Source organism: Salvelinus fontinalis, chromosome 10 (genome assembly GCF_029448725.1).
Source record: "Salvelinus fontinalis isolate EN_2023a chromosome 10, ASM2944872v1, whole genome shotgun sequence".
Classification (NCBI taxonomy): Eukaryota; Metazoa; Chordata; class Actinopteri; order Salmoniformes; family Salmonidae; genus Salvelinus; species Salvelinus fontinalis.
Window position 1 is genome coordinate 22961462 of NC_074674.1, and position 23651 is coordinate 22985112.

A 23651-nucleotide genomic window follows, 5' to 3' on the forward strand; every position below is an offset into this window, starting at 1 on the left:
GAACAGAAAATAACTGTGCAGCAATGCTCCCCATCCAACCTGACAGAGCTTGAGAGGATCTGCAGAGAAAAATGGGAGTAACTCCCCATACACAGGTGTGCCAAGCTTGTAGCATCATACCCAAGAAGACTCAAGGCTGCAATCGCTACCAAAAGTGCTTAAAAAAGTGCTGAGTAAAAGGTCTGAATACCTATGTAAATTCAAATTCAAAATATATTTTTTTGCTTTGTCATTATGTGGTTATGTGGTGTAGATTGTAGAAAAAATAAAAATGTAGAATACGGATGTAACCTAATAAAAAGCCAAGGGGTCTGAATACTTTCCGAGAGCACCATACATGTTTTTATAGTGAAAGCACAACCAACCATGGATTAAATTACTGCTTTTATTCACATTTAAAATCCAGAATTTTTTGCAAAGAAAACTTAAAAACATAACATCTGTTAAAACATGATAACCTTGGGGTGTGTACTGTAAGGTGATAGTATAGGTGCAGAGTTTGGAAGTTGGTCCATGGAGATTTGAGATTTATAGTGCTGGGTTCTAGAAGGGTCTGGAAAGGTCTTAGCTCTCCCGGCTCATGTATGGACAGACCACACACACCTGTGCAATGTCATCGTATTCATACGTTCTCTTCAGAAATGTGTCGGTTAGTCTCAGGCCGGATATACTCTGAAATACAAGCAAATGGTAATTAGTTATGGTTATTTTCAGCAATATATTTTAACTATTAACAGTCAGTGAGACGTAACATAATAATAAGCCTTGGCTATAATAAGACATCATAAAGGGTCATTCATGCTTTGTGGGTAACACTATAAAAGCATCCAGGTATAATGCATTGTGATGCAGTTACAATGCATTGTAAAACTTGTCATGAGCATGTATGACCCCATTTAGGCCAATTGAATGTTTCATGAATTTATTGTCAAGGCGAGCGAGAAAATAAAACTTTGAAAAGTGGACCTGCTTGCTTAAATACTACAGCAAACTTAGTTCAACAGCTAGTGACCTAATCAACAGATTTTAGCCTCTTGGGGAAGATAAGAGGCAAAGTTCAGCCATAATCCATGAGAGGTTGTGTATCTCTCTTTACTGGAGGCTTGAGGACATTCTTTTTCCTCTAATATTGCAACTTTTTCATTTTTCAGATGCCATTTTTATTTTGGGGAAAAGTTAAGTGGGGCATTTGTTAAACATCTCAATAAAACGGTAAGGCCTTACAATATCATTTAATCATCTCACAATGACCACACACTAAATAACAGCCAGTTTGAGGCAGTTGAAAATGCTATGGATCGAGGGACATAACATATTATAAGCCTGGTTATTAAAAGACAAAACAAATATTGTATTACATGCTTGTGACAAGTATTAAAGCTTGATACCTCTCTGCTTTAACCTAAGTGTTACCAAGTATTATAACGTGAATAACTTTGGAAATACCTGCAGTCCCTGGACAGAGGAGAGGAGTTTGAGGGGCAAAGCGAGTGAGGCACTGGGGCTGACTTTGCCTAGCTGTCTCCCTGATACACCACACCAGTGGATGGAGCAGGTGTTACACATCTCCAGCACCAGGTCCATGGTCCTCTCACTGCAACAACACACGCAACCAGCCTGGTTACACATCGGTATGTTCTTTAACCAAGCCATCTGACTATCGGTTGTCATTCCTTCTTGTACATGAATGAAATGGCATGACAATGACCGACAGGGGAGTTGACTAAAGCATATAAAGATCAGTACATGCGTATAGCAGAGTTGAGGTCAATTCCATTTCAATTCATTTTTAATTGAATTCAGTCAAGTGAATTGAAACGCTATATACCCCAACCCTGGTGTACAATAATATTGAAGGAGTGTGTATGACTATACCTGCAGTTGGTGATTTTACAGGCTATGTCGAAGGGTTCCTCTAGGTTGACAGTGTCTGGGATCATCTCCAGTGATAGCCTGATGTCTCCGTAACCTGGAGCCTGGCGGCGAACAGAGGGAAAAATATGACCTTGACGAAGGTCGACTGAGACCGAAACGTTGGTACATACATTTTTCGGATTTACCATCTACAATTTTGGACCGATTTTCTTCATGTTAGGCTAACAAGAAGGGCATCATCTGGGACCATGGTTTAGGTCACTTTAGATTGCACTGTGTTCTGTATTTTGTTAATTTTCCGCTTTTTGGGGTGGTTGTTTGGTTGGTACGCAATTTTTGAGGCAATTGTAGGCCAATTTAGAAAACAGGTAGAATGACTGCATTACCTAATTGAGAATAAATTCAAATCAAATTTTAATGGTCACATACACATATTTAGCAGATGTTATTGCGGGTGTAGCGACATGCTTGTGTTCCTAGCTCCAACAGTGCAGTAGTATATAACAATTTACAACAATACACACAAATCTAAATTAAAATAATGAAATTAAGAAATATATAAATATTAGGATGAGCAATGTCAGATGAGCATTGACTAAAATATAGTAGGATAGAAAAAAGTATATACATATGAAATTAGTAAAACAGTATGTAAACATGATTAAAGTGACCAGTGATTCTATTTTTAGGGGTGGCAGGTAGCCTAGTGGTTAGAGCGTAACCGAAAGGTTGCTGGATCGAATCCCCGAGCTGACAAGGTAAAAATCTGTCGTTCTGCCCCTGAACAAGGCAGTTAACCCACTGTTCCCCGGTAGGCCGTCATTGTAAATAAGAATTTGTTCTTAACTGACTTGCCTAGTTAAATAAAGGTTAAATGTGTATATAGTGCAGCAGCCTCTAAGGTGCAGGGTTGAGTAACCAGGTGGTAGCCGGCTAGTGATGGCTATTTAACAGTCTGATGGCCTTGAGATAGAATCTGTCTTTCAGTCCCAGCGTTGATGCACCTGTACTGACCTCACCTTCTGGATGGTAGAGGGATGAACAGGCTGTTGCTTGGGTGGTTGATCTCCTTGATGATCTTTTTGGCCTTCCTGTGACATTGGGTGCTGTTGGGCATGCGACGGTGATGCGTTGGGCAGACCTCACTACCCTCTGGAAAGCCCTGCGGTTGCGGAGGGTGCAGTTGCCGTACCAGGCGGTAATACAGCCCGACAGGATGCTCTCAATTGTGCATCTGTAAAAGTTTGTGAGGGTCTTAGAAGCCAAGCCAAATTTCTTCAGCCTCCTGAGGTTGAAGAGGCGCTGTTGCGCCTTCTTCACCACACGGTCTGTGTGGGTGGACCATTTCAGATTGTCAGTGATGTGTATGCCGAGGAACTTGAAGCTTTTCACCTTCTCCACTGCGGTCTCGTTGATGTGGATAGGGGCGTGCTCCCTCTGCTGTTTACTGTAGTCCACGATCAGTTCCTTCATTTTGTTGACGTTGAGGTTATTTTTCTGGCACCACTCCACCAGGGACCTACCCTCCTCCCTGTAGGCTGTCTCATCATTTTTGGTAATCAGGCCTACTAATGTTGTGTCGTCTGCAAACCTGATGATTGTGTTGGAGGCCTGGGTTGCCACGTATGGGTGAACAGAGAGTACAGGAGGGGCCTGAGCACACACACTTGTGGGGCCCCTGTGTTGAGGATCAGCAAAGTGGAGGTGTTGTTTCCTACCTTCAACAACTGGGCAAGGCCCGTCAGAAAATCCAGGACCCAGTTGCACAGGGCGTGGTTCAGGCCTAGAACCCCAAGCTTAATGATGAGCTTGGAGGGTACTATGGTGTTGAAGGCTGAGCTTTCGTCAATACTGCGACTACAATCATCATCTTCAGCTATGCTATTTTCATTGTAATTCTCCGAAGGGGCACATTTGGCAACAGCCCAGGTATGACTGACAAGAACAATGACAGCATCAACACCACCACTCAACATCATCACCACCACTCAACAAATAACCACAAAGACAAACACAGCATTGAGACTGCATAACGGGACATTCTCAACAACCATATTGTATACTGTGACTAGGAATCATATACTGTAACTGATAATGTACTGGTACCATTCTCTGTAGCTGGCTTGTCTGCAGCCTTCCTCTTTCTCCTAAGTTGGTCTTCCACACAATGTCCAGTTTGCCAATCACCGTCACACCCTTGATGACGCCCGCCTTCTCTGCAAACTCTGGCTTGGGCTTCAGACAGTAGAGGTACTGGCGCGTGTCCATGGGCTGCAAGTAAGACATCTTCCCAAATGTAGACGTTCTGGAACACAGTCAGGGTGGAGAAGTTTGAAAACCTATTACCTTTGACATATAGTGGGGGCGTCTTCAGCTAAACGGACAAAACCTGGCCAAGTGAATGCTGTATTTTGTAAGCAGCATAGTTTCCAAATCAGAATAGTCATACAGCTTTCACTTTCTAAACGTTTTAACAAAAAAAAGCAGTAAAATAACACTAAAAGTATTGACACTAGAAACTCGTTGGTTCCCCTTTTCTTTATTGTACTGCCTTTTTACTGTACAATCAAAACAAATGTGTGTGTTTGTGTGTGTGTGTCTCCCTTACCCTTCGTCCTCTGTCTCCACGGTGTTGAGCTCGGCGACGTTGTACATCATGGAGGGCTCCAGGGACACTTTCTCCATGAACATGGACGACGTGGTGATGTTCTGGATCTGGGCCTCCAGGAACACCTCGTCTGTCTGGGTCGGCGCTAACGTTAGACACCAATACTAACTAGAGGAACACCTCAAAGGATCTAACTGGGCAGCACTTTGACTCCAATCCCCTTTCAATGTACTTATATTGGCCAGTCAAGGTGATATTGTAGATTTAATTTAGGCCTAGTGTGTGTCACAGTTTTCTGCAAACATGTAATATATACAGGTAGAATCTAGAAAACACCACAAAGTACCTGTATAACTTAGGCATGTACTGTATGAATGTGTCTTAAATGTTACTTATTAGAACCCCAGTAAGACAGGGTTTTTGTTTCTTTGTCAGTCCTATAAAAATCAACCAGTGGGGCCCAAATGGAGTTCAAAAGTCTGCTCAGTTTACCTTTGAGGAGTGGATTAGTACTGAACTGAACAGAGGAGTGCTCTGAGATTAGTTCATGCCTTTAATCCAAAGGCTAGTGCTTAAGTAGGGACCACAGACAGAAACATTCTGCCAGACTGACAGATTGGGGTTATTGTTACAGAGCAGAGCACCTCTACTTCCCATCTCCCATGCCGAGCCTGACCCGTCATCCACCCAAACCCTCAGATCTGACACATCTCAAATAGCACCCTATACCCAATGTAGTGCAGCTATTTTTGGCCATAGGTTTATGTGAACAATGTTTCACTTGATCAGATTTATTTGGACTCTTGAAAGAGTTTCTTTCAGTTAGAGAGTGAAATAAACATATACATTTACAAAATCAGATTCATAAATCACCAACTCCACAAATATCATTAAAACGTACAGCCCTTTACATCAGAGATGTCATCCAAAACTACATTCCGAATCCAATCCTTCAAAAGAACTGTAGAAATGGAAACCCCACTACAATCATACAGACCCAGGCTTGGTCTGAAATAGCACCCTATTCACTATAGTGCACTACTTTTGACCAGAGCCCTAAGTAGTGAACTATATAGGGAATAGGGTGCCACTTCACAGCCCTACACCAATTTTGTCTAGGGCTGCGAAAGTCCTGTGAGAGATGAGTTAGCAAGAGGGAAAAAGCATTGAAGAGGAAAAGTCAGAGCAACGGCAAAACAGTGGAAAAAGCATTTCATGGACCTTTATTAATGCAGCATGATACCTCTGATTTCCTTGCGAAAAATAATCACTTTCTAGTCCGGCTGAAGCCAAACTTGAAATCTTCCCGACTTCACAGTCTGGAAAGGTTATTTAATGTTGTCGGCATGATGCGTTGATATTGAAGGGGCCTGTGCTTTTTTACTGATTGGTTCTCCTCCATGTCTTTCTCACTCAAACACCCACATGGACAGCCTCACACAGCTCCCGATCACTGCCCCCTTCCAATACAACTGTTGGATTTTCAAATCCAAACAACTAAAGGTCTCAACCCCCCAGAAAAAAAAGAAAAACTTGAGACCCAATCAAAGCTCAAGCCAATTTCTGTGCAAATATTGTACCATCAACGACCTCTTGTTCAGAGCAGTGTGTCACAGCTCTCCCTCGCACCAGCCAGGCTAATGCACCATTGAGTTTTCTACAGACTTTTATTCCCCACAATAGCGTGTTAACGTCCATGCATGCTTTTTAATTATTTTGCCTTTGCTCTTGCACATTGGCTACAGAAAAAGAGAGACAGACATTGCTGCAACAAAAATGATTAAGAAAGCGAGGGTTAAGAGCAGTGAAAACAGAAAAAAACTATTACCACGGAACTGAGGTCACTCTAATGGGGAAAATAAAAACACAAGAGACAAACAAATGAAGGTTACATGTCAAATGAAAGTGACAATACTTCTGATGCTCTAGCGAATGAAACAGTACTATGAGAGAAAATAAGCAAATTTTACTATATGTGTCACCAATGGAAAATGCCTGACCATGGAATGAAACATGACATACAGCAAACAATTTTTATGTCAAATTAAAAACCAATTGCTGAATTGATAGTGGAAATTTATGGAGAAAAGATGTGACTATGTATGAGTGAAGATAGCTAAAGTATGTTGACAACGGTGGAAAGTTGAATAAGCTGGTAACTGTATTTGTCATTGTTTTGGTACAGGTAATAAAACAGTGCAGCTGGTAGAAAGAGAGAAACAAACATACCTCTGCATTGTAGAACTTGGTTTTGACGTCAAGCGGCTTCAGAACCTGATTGAGAATACATTGCAAGTTAAATGATGCAAATGTCTCAAATGATTTCTCAAACGATTCCTCCATTCAACAGCCATAAAAAAAAAATCTTCCTTCACAACATTAGAAAATATAGCCATTTATCTCTGGTAACAGAAAAATACTTAAATCCATGAGCCAACAAATTTGATTTAAAACAGTCGGTATATCTTATACAAAAAAGTATTACTGGACAAGTTGGATTTAGTTTCATTGTGTGACTCAGAGTAGATCCCCGTCTGAGACTGAGGATAGTAGGTAGTGAGATTGTTCGGTAGTCGAAAGCCAAAACTTGTGTGCTATTGCCTTTTTACATTGACATTTTAGGTACTTAGCAGACGTGGAATAGTGACATTGTTCAGGGTTGAGGTCTGCTCTTCCAATATAACTCAGTGAGGGGGAATGGCAGAGTTCAAATAAAGGATGCTTTGAAGCTCACCTGAAATTTGAAGAACTTCCTGAAGTACAGCTTCTCTCCGGCCTGTGTGGTATAACTGACTGCACAAACCAAGCTGGAGTAGAGACACAAATTCTTTGCATTTTAGCACTCAAATTAACTCCTATGCATCTTTGCAGATGTGTTGATGTACATCTGCCCCATCGAGTGACACCCTTTTCCCAGAATTATATAGAGCACTGATCAAAAGCTTGGTACTTTATGGGGAATAGGGTGTCATTCCAGATTGACTCCATGTCAGAAAAGAAAACGTACATGTGAGTCCCAATCTCTTTGACTTCATGGTGGATGACATCATCAATGCAGGACTCAGGCTTCAGCTCTGTGACGGCGTTGTTGGACGCTGATAGGTTTAACCTCTGAGAGCTTGTCTGCAGGTCTGCCTGTAAGACATGACAAAAAAAAAAAAGAGGGATTTCACTTAAAAGGAGTGTGAATAGGACAAGTGGATTCATCAGAGATGAAAGATGTTTCCATTGGATTGATGTAAATCTGTATTGTACCTTTACTAGTATGTCCTTGACCAACTGGCTGCTGTCATTGTGCACACTAATGTAACTCGAGAAGGTCTCGCCAAGGAAGATATTTCTGTGCAGAGGAAAGTTATTACGCAAGTGTCACACACAAAGACAACGGACTACACACAAAAACAATGCCCACTGAAGACCAGAAACAACACTTTTCTTTTCAGTGAAAATGATTCATGTATGGTATATATCTTCATATACAGTGCATTCGGAAAGTATTCAGACCCCTTGACTTTTTTCATATTTTATTACGTTACAGCCTTAGTCTAAAATGGATTAAATACATTTGTTTCCTCATCAATCTACACACAATACTGCATAATGACCAAGTGAAAACAGTTTTGTTTGTGTGTGTGCAAATGTATTAAAAATAAAACAGAAATACCTTATTTACATAAATTTTCAGACCCTTTGCTATGAAACTAAAAATTGAGCTCAGGTAAATCCTGTTTCCATTGATCATCCTTTAGATGTTTCCACAACTTGATTACAGCATTGAAGGTCCCCAAGAACACAGTGGCCTCCATCATTCTTAAATGGAAGAAGTTTGGAACCACCATGACTCTTCCTAGAGCTGGCCGCCCTGCCAAACTGAGCAATTGGGGGAGAAGGTCCTTGGTCAGGGAGTTGACCAAGAACCCAATTGTCACTCTGACAAAGCTCCAGAGTTCCTCTGTGGAGATGGGAGAACCTTCCAGAAGGACAACCATCTCTGCAGCACTCCACCAATCAGGCGTGTCTGGTAGAGTGGCCAGATGGAAGCCACTCCTCAGTAAAAGGCACATGACAGCCCACTTGGAGTTTACTTAAAATACACCTAAAGGACTCTCAGACAATGAGAAACAAGATTCTCTGGTCTGATGAAACCAAGATTCAACTCTTTGGCCTGAATGCCAAGCGTCATGTCTGGAGGAAGCATGGTGGTGTCAACATCATGTTATGGGGATGTTTTTCAGAGGCAGGGACTGGGAGACTAGTCAGGTTTGAGGGAAAGATGAACAGAGCAAAGTAGAGAGAGATCCTCGATGAAAACCTGCTCCAGAGCACTCAGAAACACAGACTGAGGCGAAGGTTCATCTTCCAACAAGACAACGACCCTAAGCACACAGCCAAGACAACGCAGGAGTGGCTTTGGGACAAGTCTCTGAATGTCCTCGAGTGGCCCAGCCAGAGCCGGGACTTGAACCCGATCGAACATCTCTGGAGAGAAAACTCAAGGCTGTAATCGTTGCCAAAGGTGCTTCAACAAAGTACTGAGTAAAGGGTCTGAATACTTATGTAAATGTGATATTTCAGTTAAAGTTTTTAGAAATTAGCAACAAAAAAAACCTTTTTGCTTTGTCATTATGGGGTATTATTGTGTGTAGATTGATACATTTTAGAAATAAGGCTGTAATGTAAAAAAGTGTGTAAAAGGTCAAGGGGTCTGAATACTTTCCAAATGCACTGTATACTTCCACTATCAAAAATGGAGAACACCATTGTGTTCATGAGAGTCTCAGCATTCAATCGATTGGTTTCTAGGCCAAACCGTTTGGACGCTACAGACGTTTTTGTGAGAAGACCGATTTTTGGGATGTCGCATGGTTTGACAAATACCGCTCTAGCTCTGCTACCTTTCACCACAGATGCAGAAGGGCGATGTCATTGGAGAAAGTCAAGGGGTCACGAAATTGCAACGCTGTTGGGTTTTTCACACTCAACAGTTTCCCCATGTGTTTCCAGAATGGTCCACCACCCAAAGGACATCCAGCCAACTTGGCACAACTGTGAGAAGCATTGGAGTCATCATGGGCCAGCATCTCTGTGGAACGCTTTCGACACCTTGTAGAGTCCATTCCCCCGACAAATTGCTGTTCTCAGGGCAGTATTAGGAAGGTGTTCTAAATGTTTTGTACATTCAGTGTAAACTGAATGTTAAAAGCTAGTTGTGTGTGCTTCTCTAGATGTTTCATCCTGTTCTATATACGTAAAAGGGTTCAAAGGGCTGTTGTTGTAGTGTTTATTACCCAAAGTTCTGAGGTAGCGTGAGCATCTCTCCCAGCATTAAAGCCTCTGATCCTTTAATAGTGGATGGGTCCTCCTTCATGAGCCGACCGAACATATCTCCTGTAGAATGCACGCACACACACGTCAAGTATCAGCATATTTCCCATCATGTTAGTTTTGTCAATTAAATATTGATGATCAACGTCAATATTCTAAATCTCTGAGTAAAAGGCTGCCTTCAGAGGAGCAGTGTGGAAGATACGAGAGCTGGGTGGCATAAAAATGATCACAATTTATTTTCTGTCTCTGAAATATAGTGTTCTAGTCGTTCATCTTGATTTACGGCTCTGCCTTCATTTCATTTCTCCACCCTGGTATAAATAGTGTCCCTATCCAGGAGTGTCACTGTGATTTATGGGTTCCGTGGCATTGGGTTACCAGCCCAGTGCTCACATTGCAGGGGGCAGGCCTCCAAAATGAAAAACACTGTGAATTATCTTCGGGGGACAATGCATATTTATCAACATCAATATCACTACATCCATGTAAATGTGCTGGGGTTAGCCAGAAGCTAATGTGCACCCATAGTCCCTGGACAGGTAAGTGCCTTTACACAGCACACTATAACAATACTCACTAAAATAATACAGAATACAGTACATCCAATAATATATCAGTCTAACAACAACACCATCATCACCTGTTGTCTTACATATGAGGAACCACAGATACCTCATGTGTACAGGTTTGGATAGATTTGAGCCATGTTTTCAATTTCAATTTCAAAATACAATAATCAGTGCAGTTTCTCAAGTCCATGGGCATTGCATTGACCGATTTTACTGAGTCAAAATGGGACAACGCAGTCCCCTCTAGCTACTGCCCTTGTTATCCTGGAGGTGCTTTCCTTGAGCATGACATGCCGGCATAGAGGTGGAGGGGCAAGACCATGCAGGATCTTAAACACGAGGCTGAGGAAGGAAAGGTCTTATAAACCTGAAGTTGGATAATCCAAACTTGGCTGTGTTCACCACCTTCTTCACATTTCTTAAATTGTCGAGTTAGGAGTCCAAAATGACACCGAGATACCTGAAGTTAGACACAACTTTCAGATTCTCCCCATGAACAAGAACAGCTCGTTGGGAAGAATCAATGGATTTCTTAGAGAAGTACATACAAACAATCTTGTCGATATTTAAATGCAGGCAAGAATTAGTAATCCATGTAGAAGCATGTACCATAGCTTCAGTTAACTTGTTAACAACTAGTTGTCTATTTTTTGAGTGTACATACAGAACTGTATCGTCTGCATGTTAACTTGTGGCAAGCAAGTGGAAGATCATTTATATAGATGGTAAAGAGAAGGGGGCCTAATATTGACCCTTGTGGGACCCCAATGTTATAGTAAAGAGAGTCCGACAGTGTCCCCCAAACGCAGCCTTTGACTTCTGTTTGTCAGATAGGAATACATCCAACTAATAACTATCCATTAAGGGAGGATAGTTTGGATAGGAGGACCTCATGATTCACAGTATCAAAGACCTTTTTAAAATGCAAAAAGACTGCGTCGACCTCAGCACCTATGTTCAGTTTAGATTTAATGCACTCCAGAAAATAGCAATTGGCTGTTTCGGTAGAATGGTAAGTTCTGTATCCAAATTGCATTTGATGTATGAAGTTGCCCTGAATGAGGTGATCAGTCAGATAATCAGCCATCCATCTTTCAACTACTTTTGATAGCACTGGAAGAATGCTTATAGGTTGGTAATTTTCCACCAGTGTTGGGTCACCAGATATAAAACAGGTATCACTGCAGCAGATTTCCAAGCACTGGGGAAGAACCCATATTTGATGGACAGATTAACTAAATGTACAATAGGGGAATACAGTGTCAAGACCAAATCCATATTTTGTTCTAGAGCTCCAGAAGAAGCTAATAACTGTCCACTGCTGACGCTGAGACTTCAGGAATTCTGAATATTGGTTTATTACTATCTATGGTTGAAAATCTTTGAGCCAGTTCCCTGACAGTCAAACATAAATGTTAGTGGTGGATATGAAATCGGAGTCTTGAATTAGAATCCCATTAACCTTTAATTCAGGATTATTCAGCCCCTGTTAGTTTGCCATTTCCTTTTGCGTCATTGATCCCTCTAAAAAATAACTCTGCTTTTGCTTTTTTTGTCTTCTCTCTTTTTTTTTTATATATATATTCCTTACCGCCTTATTTCTCAGTGCTGTAAATATACGTCTGTCATCATTCAGACCAGACTTCAGGGCTTTTTTCAAGGAAAGATCCTGTTCTCTCATCTGCCTCCAGAGGTTTTCCGTTGAAATTTCCTAGTATCCACTTTGTCAATAGCTGACAAGAATAGTAAAGAAAAGGCCATATCTCAGACTGGCCAATAAAAATAAAAGATTAAGATGGGCAACTGAACACAGACACTGGACAGAGGAACTCTGCCTAGAAGGCCAGCATCCCGGAGTCGCCTCTTCACTGTTGACGTTGAGACTGGTGTTTCGCAGCTACTATTTAATGAAGCTGCCAGTTGAGGACTTGAGGCATCGGTTTCTCAGGCATCGGTTTCTCAAACTAGACACTGTAATGCACTTGTCCTCTTGCTCAGTTGTACACCGGGGCCTTCCACTCCTCTTTCTAATCTGGTTAGAGCCAGTTTGCACTGTTCTGTGAAGGGAGTAGTACAGAGCGTTGTACGAGATCTTCAGTTTCTTGGCAATTTCTCGCATGGAATAGCCTTCATTTCTCAGAACAGGAATAGACTGACGGGTTTCAGAAGAAAGTTCTTTGTTTCTGGCCATTTTGAGCCTGTAATCGAACCCACAAATGCTGACACTCCAGATACTCAACTAGTCTAAAGAAAGCCAGTTTTATTGCTTCTTTAAATCAGTACAACCGTTTTCAGCTGTGCTAACATAATTGCAAAAGGGTTTTCTAATGATCAATTAGCCTTTTAAAATGATAAACTTGGATTAGCTAACAAAATGTGCCATTGGAACAGGGGTGATGGTTGCTGATAATGGGCCTCTGTATGCCTATGTAGATATTCCATAAAAAATCTGCCCTTTCCAGCTACATTTACAACATTAAGGATGTCTACACTGTATTTCTGATCAATTTGATGTTATTTTAAAAATGGACCAAAAAAAATGCTTTTCTTTCAAAAACAAGGACATTTCGAAGTGATCCCAAACTTTTGAACGGTAGTGTACATCCTCCATATCAGCCGTTCTTTCTGCAGGTGACCTAACTCCAGACTGATGGGGCGCTTGGTACCCTGGGCGGCTTGGGTGTTTGATGATTCCGGATTGTTCGAATGAAGGCCAGCATTGATGTTTGGCTGCCTTCTTTTGTATTCCGTAGAGAGTAGCACCACCTTCGGGGTCCCTTATAACCCCAGAGTTTACTTCTGGATTATGATTGTAACTGGTCTCAGTAGCCACTTTCCTAGCTTCATGGGAGCTGAGGAATTATCCTATTCAACCTGTCTCACGTTCTGTCATTTCAGCTGAGAGATGTGATACGTCTGCCCTACTCATGGGGACACGATTGTTGTCCTGCACATAATGTGAATAACGACAGAATTTTAGAGGTTAACGAACGAATTGGCTCAATTCATTTTACTGACGTCAGCAGTAATAAATTCATGAACTTCTTTGAGGAAAGGATCATGACCATTAGAAAGCAAATTACGGACTCCTCTTTGAATCTGCGTATTCCTCCAGGGCTTAGCTGTCCTGGATCTGCACAGCTCTGCCAAGGCCTGGGATCGGGAGAGACACTTAAGTGTTTTAGTACTATATCTCTTGACACAATGATGAAAATAATCATGGCCTCTAAACCTTCAAGCTGCATACTGGATCCTATTCCTACTAAACTGCTGAAAGAGCTGCTTCCTGTGCTTGGCCCTCCTATGTTGAACATAATAACCAGCTCTCTATCCACCGGATGTGTACCAAACTCACTAAAAGTGGCAGTGATAAAGCCTCTCTTGAAAAAGCCAAACCTTGACCCGGAAAATATAAAAAACTATCGGCCTATATCGAATCTTCCATTCCTCTCAAAAATTTTAGAAAAAGCTGTTGCGCAGCAACTCGCTGCCTTTCTGAAGACAAACAATGCATACGAAATGCTTCAGTCTGGTTTTAGACCCCATCATAGCACTGAGACTGCACTTGTGAAGGTGGTAAATGACCTTTTGGTGGCGTCAGACCGAGGCTCTGCATCTGTCCTCGTGCTACTAGACCTTAGTGCGGCCTTTGACACCATCGATCACCACATTCTTTTGGAGAGACTGGAAACCCAAATTGGTCTACACGGACCAGTTCTGGCCTGGTTTAGATCTTACCTGTCGGAAAGATATCAGTTTGTCTCTGTGAATGGTTTGTCCTCTGACAAATCAACTGTGCATTTCGGTGTTCCTCAAGGTTCCGTTTTAGGACCACTATTGTTTTCACTATATATTTTACCTCTTGGGGATGTTATTCGAAAACATAATGTTAACTTTCACTGCTATGCGGATGACACACAGCTGTACATTTCAATGAAACATGGTGAAGCCCCAAAATTGCCCTCGCTAGAAGCCTGTGTTTCAGACATAAGGAAGTGGATGGCTGAAAACTTTCTACTTTTAAACTCGGAAAAAACAGAGATGCTTGTTCTAGGTCCCAAGAAACAAAGAGATCTTCTGTTAAATCTGACAATTCATCTTGATGGTTGTAAAGTCGTCTCAAATAAAACTGTGAAGGACCTCGGCGTTACTCTTGACCCTGATCTCTCTTTTGACGAACATATCAAGACTGTTTCAAGGACAGCTTTTTTCCATCTACGTAACATTGCAAAAATCAGACATTTTCTGTCCAAAAATGATGCAGAAAAATTAATCCATGCATTTGTTACTTCTAGGTTAGACTACTGCAATGCTCTACTTTCCGGCTACCCGGATAAAGCACTAAATAAACTTCAGTTAGTGCTAAATGCGGCTGCTAGAATCCTGACTAGAACCAAGAAATTTGATCATATTACTCCAGTGCTAGCTTCCCTACACTGGCTTCCTGTTAAGGCAAGGGCTGATTTCAAGGTTTTACTGTTAACCTACAAAGCGTTACATGGGCTTGCTCCTACCTATCTTTCCGAGTTGGTCCTGCCGTACATACCAATACGTACGCTACGGTCACAAGACGCAGGCCTCCTAATTGTCCCTAGAATTTCTAAGCAAACAGCGGGAGGCAGGGCTTTCTCCTATAGATCTCCATTTTTATGGAACAGTCTGCCTACCCATGTGAGAGACGCAGACTCGGTCTCAACCTTTAAGTCTTTACTGAAGACTTATCTCTTCAGTAGGTCATATGATTGAGTGTAGTCTGGCCCAGGAGTGTGAAGGTGAACGGAAAGGCTCTGGAGCAACGAACCGCCCTTGCTGTCTCTGCCTGGCCGGTTCCCCTCTCTCCACTGGGATTCTCTGCCTCTAACCCTGTTCAGGGGCTGAGTCACTGGCTTACTGGTGCTCTTTCATGCCGTCCCTGGGAGGGGTGCGTCACTTGAGTGGGTTGAGTTACTGACGTGATCTTCCTGTCTGGGTTGGCACCCCCCCTTGGTTTGTGCTGTGGTGGAGATCTTTGTTGGCTATACTCTGCCTTGTCTCAGGATTATAAGTTGGTGGTTGAAGATATCCCTCCAGTGGTGCGGGGGCTGTGCTTTGGCAAAGTGGGTGGGGTTATATCCTTCCTATTTGGCCCTGTCCGGGGGTATCTTCGGATGGGGCCACAGTGTCTCCTGACCGCTCCTGTCTCAGCCTCCAGTATTTATGCTGCAGTAGTTTGTGTCGGGGGGCTAGGGTCAGTTGGTTATACCTGGAGTACTTCTCCTGTCTTATCCAGTGTCCTGTGTGAATTTAAGTATGCTTTCTCTAATTCTCTCGTTCTCTCTTTCTTTCTCTCTCTGAGAACCTGAGCCCTAGGACCATACGTCAGGACTACCGGGCATGACGACTCCCTGCTGCCCCCAGTCCGCCTGGCCTTGCTGCTATTCCAGTTTCAACGGTTCTGCCTGTGGTTACGGAACCCATACCTGTCCCAGACCTGCTGTTTTCAACTTTTAATGATCGGCTATGAAAAGCCAACAGATTTATTCCTGATTATTATTTGACCATGCTTGTCATTTATGAACATTTTGAAAATCTTGGCTCTCTCTAATTTTCTCCTTCTCTCTTTCTTTCTCTCGGAGGACCTGAGCCCTGGGACCATACGTCGGGACTGCCGGGCGTGGTGGCTCCTTGCTGTCCCCAGTCCGCCTGGCCTTGCTGCGGTTCTGCCTGCGGTTATGGAACCGCCACCTGTCCCAGACCTGTTGTTTTTCAACTCTTAATGATCGGCTATGAAAAGCCAACTGAATATTATTCATGATTATTATTTGACCATGCTTGTCACTTATGAACATTTTTGAACATCTTGGCATAGTTCTGTTATAATCTCCACCCGGCACAGCCAGAAGAGGACTGGCCACCCCTCATAGCCTGGTTCCTCTCTAGGTTTCTTCCTAAGTTTTGGCCTTTCTAGGGAGTTTTTCCTAGCCACCGTGCTTCTACACCTGCATTCTAGCTGTTTGGGGTTTTAGGCTGGGTCTCTGTACAGCACTTCGAGACATTAGCTGATGTACGAAGGGCTATATAAAATAAACTTGATTGATTGATTGATTGTCGTCATGCCTGGAATTTTAACTAGAGGCTTAACCCCAGTAAAAGGAAAGCTAGCTGATTTACACGTTCTGTTGGTAGTCCTTTACACTCGTACCCATATACAGGTAGAAAATGCCCTATTTGGGCAATGATAAACACTTAAAATTGTAACGCAGTGGCTGTACCGTAATACGCTATACATGACATCAGGCTTCATGCTGTATGGTTTGAAGTTGAGCACCGCGTGCGACAAGATCCCCCCCCCCATCCCTCCCGCTATTTAGGCAATTTTCGCAAAACATTTGACTGAGCGAGGGAAATGCTGTAAATTAAAAGGACTCAATGTATTTTGAAAGATGAGACGTTGAGGATTATAATAAATACTGCTGTGATGTCATACAAGCAAGCCAAACACCCGTGACTCCAAATATATACTCCACATTTCCATATCATAAAACTCATATCACATGCAATACCAATGTTTATGATTACCGTTTGACGTACAGTTACAAGACGACATGGCGTCATACCATGGGTTGTTCTGAACAGAATGAGCCTGTTTGTCTGTGAAGAAAATGAACTGCAGCACATGCACCTGAATGCACTCTATGCGGAACAAAATGACGATCTGTTTACCTGAATTGCCTTGTGAAAACCTAACACTATCATACAATTATCTATAAAACTTAGCTAGTCATGTTGACAATAGAACAAGCTTTCAAATGATGTCCACCTGACCTTGAATGTGATTTATAATGGGCCGTTTTTGGGTTGCGTAAACAACAGTAATTGTGTGATGCCTGGTGTGCTTGCTGTAGTTCCTCAACAGCACAGCTGGGAGAGCTCAGAAAAGCCCCTTATCGTTGAGTCATAAAAGTGCATTGAAATGATTTAAGAATTGTGCACACTTTGGAGAGGTGTGGCCACTTGGAGACACCAGTTAGTCCTTTCACCCAAACCCTGTCTTATGTTGCACCTACACATTTTCCAGGAATATTCTTATCATGCTACTGAAAGGATCCAGAGTATTTTCAAATTGAATTAACAACAAATGCAGTGAAAAGTACAGTAAATATAAAATGCACATAAAATCAGTGTAATGTTTGGATTCAGTCTTGTGAACGGTTGTGTCGTCAGCTTCAGTCTAATCAATTTTGCATAATCTCCAAACTGTTCCCTTTCAATTGCTACCATGGTTATGAATTTCATATTTCTTCTGTAAGAAACAGTCACGTCCATATAGGCCAATTCCAAAAAGTGTAAAGGGTTAACATACGTATTTTTATTTATTTATTTCACCTATATTTAACCACGTAGGCTAGTTGAGAACAAGTTCTCATTTACAGCTGCGACCTGGCCAAGATAAAGCAAAGCAGTTCGAGACATACAACAACAGAGTTAAAAATTGAATAAACAAACATACAGTCAATAATAGAGTAGGAACAAATATATATATATACAGTGTGTGCAAATGAGGTAAGATAAGGGAGGTAAAGCAATAAAATAGGCCATAGTGGCGAGGTAATTACGATATAGCAATTAAACATTGGAGTGAGATGCACGTTCATCTTCTGTACAAGTAGAGATACTGGGGTGCAAAGGAGCAAAATAAACAAATAAATAAAGTATAGGGATGAGGTAGTTGGATGAGCTATTTACAGATAGGCTATGTACAAGTGCAATGATCTGTGAGCTGATCTGACAGCTGGTGCTTGAAGTTAGTGAGGGAGATATGAGTCTCCAGCTTCAGCGATTTTTGCAGTTCGTTCCAGTCATTGGCAGCAGAGAACTGGAAGGCGGCCAAAGGAGGATTTGGCTTTGGGGGTTACAAGTGAAATATACCTGCTGGATCTCGTGCTGCGGGTGGGCACTGCTATGGTGAGCAGTGAACTGAGATAAGGCGGGGCTTTACCTAGCAAAGACTTGTAGATGACCTTGAGCCAGTGGGTGTGGCAACGAGTATGAAGCGAGGGACAGCCAATGAGAGCGTACAGGTCGCAGTGGTGGGTAGTATATGGGGCTTTGGTGACAAAACGGATGGCACTGTGATAGACTGCATCCAATTTATTGAGTAGAGTGTTAGGGGCTGTTTTGTAAATGACATCGCCGAAGTCAAGGATCGGTAGGATAGTCAGTTTTACAAAGGTATGTTTGGCAGCATGAGTGAAGGATGCTTTGTTACGAAATAGGAAGCCGATTCTAGATTTAATTTTGGATTGGAGATGCTTAATCTGGGTCTGGAAGGAGAGTTTACAGTCTAACCAGACACCTAGGTATTTGTAGTTGTCCACATATTCTAGGTCAGAACCGTCCAGAGTAGTGATGCTGGACGGGCGGGCAGGTGTGGGCAGCGATCGATTAAAGAGCATGCATTTAGTTTTACTTGCATTTAAGAGCAGCTGGAGGCCACGGAAGGAGTTGTATGGCATTGAAGCTCATCTGGAGGTTAGTTAGCACAGTGTCCAAAGAAGGGCCAGAGGTATACAGAATGGTGTTGTCAGCGTAGAGGTGGATCAGAGAATCATCAGTAGCAAGAGCGACATCATTGATGTATACAGAGAAGAGAGTCGGCCCGAGAATTGAACCCTGTTGCACCCCCATAGAGACTGCCTTGACAAAGTCGAAAGCCTTGGCCAGGTCGATGAATACGGCTGCACAGTATTGTCTCTTATCGATGGCAGTTATGATATCGTTTAGGACCTTGAGCGTGGCTGAGGTGCACACATGACCAGCTCGAAAGCCAGATTGCATAGCGGAGAAGGTACGGTGGGATTCGAAATGGTCGGTGATCAGTTTGTTAACTTGGCTTTCGAAGACCTTAGAAAAGGCAGGGTAGGATAGATATAGGTCTGTAGCAGTTTGGGTCTAGAGTGTCACCCCCTTTGAAGAGGGGGATGACCGCGGCAGCTTTCCAATCTTTAGGGATCTCAGACAATACGAAAGAGAGGTTGAATAGGCTAGTAATAGGGGTTGCAACGATTTCGGCAGATAATTGTAGATAGAGAGGGTCCAGATTGTCAAGCCCGGCTGATTTGTAGGGGTCCAGATTTTGCCGCTCTTTCAGAACATCAGCTATCTGGATTTGGGTGAAGGCGAAATGGGGAGGCTTGGGCGAGTTGCTGTGGGGGGTGCAGGGCAGTTGACCGGGGTTGGGGTAGCCAGGTAGAAAGCATGGCCAGCCGTAGAAAAATGCTTATTGAAATTCTCAATTATCGTGGATTTATCGGTGGTGACAGTGTTTCCTAGACTCAGTGCAGTGGGCAGCTGGGAGAAGGTGCTCTTATTCGCCATGGACTTTACAGTGTCCCAGAACCTTTTTGAGTTTGTGCTACAGGATGCAAATTTCTGTTTGAAAAAAATAGCCTCGCTAGCGGCACTCCCCCCCCCACCCCCACTGAAAAACCAGTGCCGCGAAATTCAAAAAAAATATTTTTTTTAAATATTTAACTTTCACACATTAAAGTCCAATACAGCTAATGAAAGACACAGATCTTGTGAATCCAGCCAACATGTCCGATTTTTAAAATGTTTTACAGGGAAGACACAATATGTAAAGATGTACATCTATTACCTAAAAACACATTAGCATAATCCACCATCTTTTATTTGTCCACCAACACCAGTAGCTATCATCAATTCGGCTAAACTAAGATATTTATAGCCCCTAACCAAGAAAAAAACTCATCAGATGACAGTCTAATAACATATTTATGGTATGGGATAGGTTTTGTTAGAAAAAAGGGCATATTTCAGGTAGATGGCATAGGTTACAATTGCACCCACCGTCACAAATGGACTAGAAAAACTACATAGAGCAACGTGTTTACCTACTTACTAATCATCAAACATTTCGTAAAAATACACAGCATACACTATTTGAAAGACACAGATCCTGTGAATACAGACAATATTTCAGATTTTCTAAGTGTCTTACAGCGAAAACACAATAAATCGTTATATTAGCATAGCACATAGCAGCCCAGCATTGATTCTAGCCAAAGTGAGCGATAAAAGTCAACATCGCCAAAATATATTAATTTTTTCACTAACCTTCTCAGAATTCTTCAGATGACACTCCTGTAACATCATATTACACAATCCATATAGAGTTTGATCGAAAATGTTTATATTTAGCCACCAAAATCATGGTTAGACAATGTGAAATGTAGCCCAGCTGGTGAGAAAATGTCCGTGCGCCATATTAGACAGTGATCTACTCTTATACATAAATACTCATAAACGTGACAAAAAAATATAGGGTGAACAGGGATTGATAGACAATTTAATTCTTAATACAATCGCGGAATTACATTTTTTAAATTATCCTTACTTTTCAATACAGTTTGCGCCAAGCGAAGCTACGTCAAAAAACATGGCGTCCTAAGCCACTAACATTTTTCGACAGAAACACGATTTATCATAATAAAAATGTCCTACTTTGAGCTGTTCTTCCATCAGTATCTTGGGCAAAGGATCCTTTCTTGGGTCCAATCGTCTTTTGGTGGAAAGCTGTCCTCTTGCCATGTGGAAATGCCAACTGCGTTCGGGATGAACTGGAAGCGTGCCCAGCAATTCACAGCGTTTCAGAAATAAATGTCCCAAAATCGCACTAAACGGATATAAATTGCTATAAAACACTTTAAATTAACTACCTTATGATGTTTTTAACTCCCATAACGAGTAGAAACATGACCAGAGTAATATTACTCCCTCCACTAATGCTTGGAACAAGTGCGGGTCGATGTCCTCCAGGCGCATTACGCAGCAAGAAAAGACTTGCTAGCTACAGGTTTTTTTAATTTATAGTGCCTGTGAACGCGCAATCGACCCCATTCAAATCGTCATCACGTAAAGGCATCCAGGGGAAGACGTAAGCAGTGTCCGTATACTCATAGCAATAACAGTGCCCTTTTAACTGACTCCAGATCAGGGGCCAACATTTCTGAAATCTGACTCCATCTCAGGGAAATTGCTGTAGAATGGGCTCTGTTCCACTTAGAGACAAAATTTCAACTCCTATAGAAACTATAGACTATTTTCTATCCAATAATAATAATAATATGCATATTGTACGATCAAGAATTTTGTGGGAAGCCGTTTCAAAAATTACACGATTAGCATAAATAGTCACAACAGCGCCCCCATCCTCAACAGGTTAACTAAGTTTTTCCTCTAGGATTTTGCCTGTGCTTAGCTCTATTCAGTTTCTTTATTTCCTAAAAAAAACTCCCTAGTCCTTGCTGATGACAAGTATACCCATAACATGACGCAGCCAACACCATGCTTGAAAATATGAAGAGTGGTACTCAGTGATGTTTTGGATTTGCCCCGAACATAGCTCTTTGTATTCAGGACAAACAGTTATTTTCTTTGTAACGTTTTTTGCAGTATTACTTTAGTGCCTTATTGCTAACAGGATGCATGCTTTGGAATATTTTGTATTATGTACAGGCTTCCTTCTTTTCACTCTGTCATTTAGCTTAGTACCCAGCTAGCACATAATGTTTTGAGAACCATGTTTCTTAGAGCTTGGTGAGAGTATGTTTGTGCTATGGTTATTTAGCATACATCCTTCACACAAATTTCTGGGAATGGTGCAGGATAGCTGTTTGGCTTTGGAATATTCTCAGCACATTTAAGGAACTTGACAAAACAAACATTATTTTCTTGGTATTTCATTACTTTAACAGAACGTTTCCTAAAAGTTCCAACATGGTTGCATCTCATTTAAATTTGGGTAATGTTCAAGGAATGTTCTGCAACTGGTTTGACACTGGGAATGTTCTCCAATAGTGGACATTTCCGTACTTCAGCATAACATTTTCTACAGGTTTCCTCATGGTTCCATTTAAAGTCATGTTCTCAGAACATTAAAAAAAACTTTCCATAAAAACCACAAGAAAACATTAGTAACATTCTAAGAAGGTTATTTAAAACATATACATTCCGTTCTCAGCATCAACAAAACTTTTTCTGTCCTCTATATTGTTGAGTGTGTTCAGGTGTGTTGGCCACGCCACTAATTGGCCACACCTGATCTTAATGAGTGCTTGTTTCCTTTGAAATGGGGTCTGTTTGAATAGACTAAACTGAACAGTTTCGCATGAGTGAAAAAAATAAACATGGCATACTAGCTCCATCCTCGTGGACTAATTCCAAGGCTATAGAACAGAAGATCATAGGTTTGAATCTCACTTGACACCGTGCCACATTAAAAAATAAATGTGTTTGCATGATTAATGCCAAAGCAAATACATTCGTGTGTCATATCTCTGCTTGGAGTTCAAAACACTTAACCTAAGCTAGCAGTGTTATTAAAAGTCATAGTGAAACATTATTACCTTCAAATAACGTATCATTTACTTTTCTCAGAACGTTAATAAAACCTGCAAAGTTTAACATTTTACCGGTCAGGAAACATATGGCTTCATTCCCAGATCCAATGCGAAACCAAAAACGTAAGTTCCCAAAACTTTCAAGGAACCAAATGTGCTCGGTGGGTATTGTGGAGTAACTAGAATGTGGTTGTCCATCCTCAGTTCTTTTCCATCACAGCCATTAAACTCTATTTTAATTGGCCTCATGGTGAAATCCCTAAGCGATTTTCTTTCTCTCCGGAAGGATGCCGGTATCTTTGTAGTGACTGGGTGTATTGATACACCATCGAAAGCTTAATGAATAACTCCACCATGCTCAAAGGGATATCCTTTTTTTTTTTACCCATCTACCAAAATGTGCCCTTTTTTGCGATGCATTGGACAACCTTCCTGGTCTTTGTGATTGAATCTATGCTTGAAATTCACTACTCGACTGAGGGACCTTACAGATAATTGTATGTGTGGGGTACAGAGATGGGGTAGTCATTCAAAGTCCACGCATCTTTTCATGTGACTTGTCAAGCAAATCTTCACTCCTGAACTTATTTAGGCTTGCCATAACAAAGGGGTCGAATACTTATTGACTCAAGTCTTTTTAGCTTTTCTCTGTTCTATATTGATACGCCTATGCCATTTATTTTGAATTACAGCTGCAAAGAAAATTGGATAGGCCTAATAAAGATTATACAACTCTACTACATGTTGGCAGTAAAATAAATCAAGATGCTTACCTGGGAGGTCTCGATCTTCACATGTCACTGGCATGTTAGTGCAGAGAGTGGGTTTTGTTAACCGCATCACTGTGAAAGGCAAAGGATAAAAGAGATA

At 41.7% G+C, this 23651-nt stretch overlaps 1 protein-coding gene across 5 annotated transcripts in view; it reads right to left on the reverse strand.

The window, feature by feature from the left end:
* Positions 1-371: 371 nt before the first annotated feature.
* Positions 372-23651, reverse strand: part of LOC129863837 (trafficking protein particle complex subunit 13-like) — a 34343-nt gene continuing 11063 nt past the window's right edge. For 4 of the 5 annotated variants that reach the window (XM_055936155.1, XM_055936153.1, XM_055936150.1 and 1 more), the window contains 12 exons: positions 23555-23623; positions 9772-9871; positions 7739-7823; positions 7491-7618; positions 7218-7290; positions 6713-6757; positions 6312-6329; positions 4484-4617; positions 3982-4180; positions 1876-1976; positions 1447-1594; positions 372-672 (listed from right to left, as the gene is read on the reverse strand). In XM_055936155.1, the coding sequence (XP_055792130.1) occupies positions 565-672; positions 1447-1594; positions 1876-1976; positions 3982-4180; positions 4484-4617; positions 6312-6329; positions 6713-6757; positions 7218-7290; positions 7491-7618; positions 7739-7823; positions 9772-9871; positions 23555-23621 (1206 nt within the window). In that variant the 5' untranslated portion in view covers positions 23622-23623 and the 3' untranslated portion in view covers positions 372-564. The remainder of the gene's footprint in view (positions 673-1446; positions 1595-1875; positions 1977-3981; positions 4181-4483; positions 4618-6311; positions 6330-6712; positions 6758-7217; positions 7291-7490; positions 7619-7738; positions 7824-9771; positions 9872-23554; positions 23624-23651) is intronic. The other variant, XM_055936152.1, reaches the window with a different exon arrangement.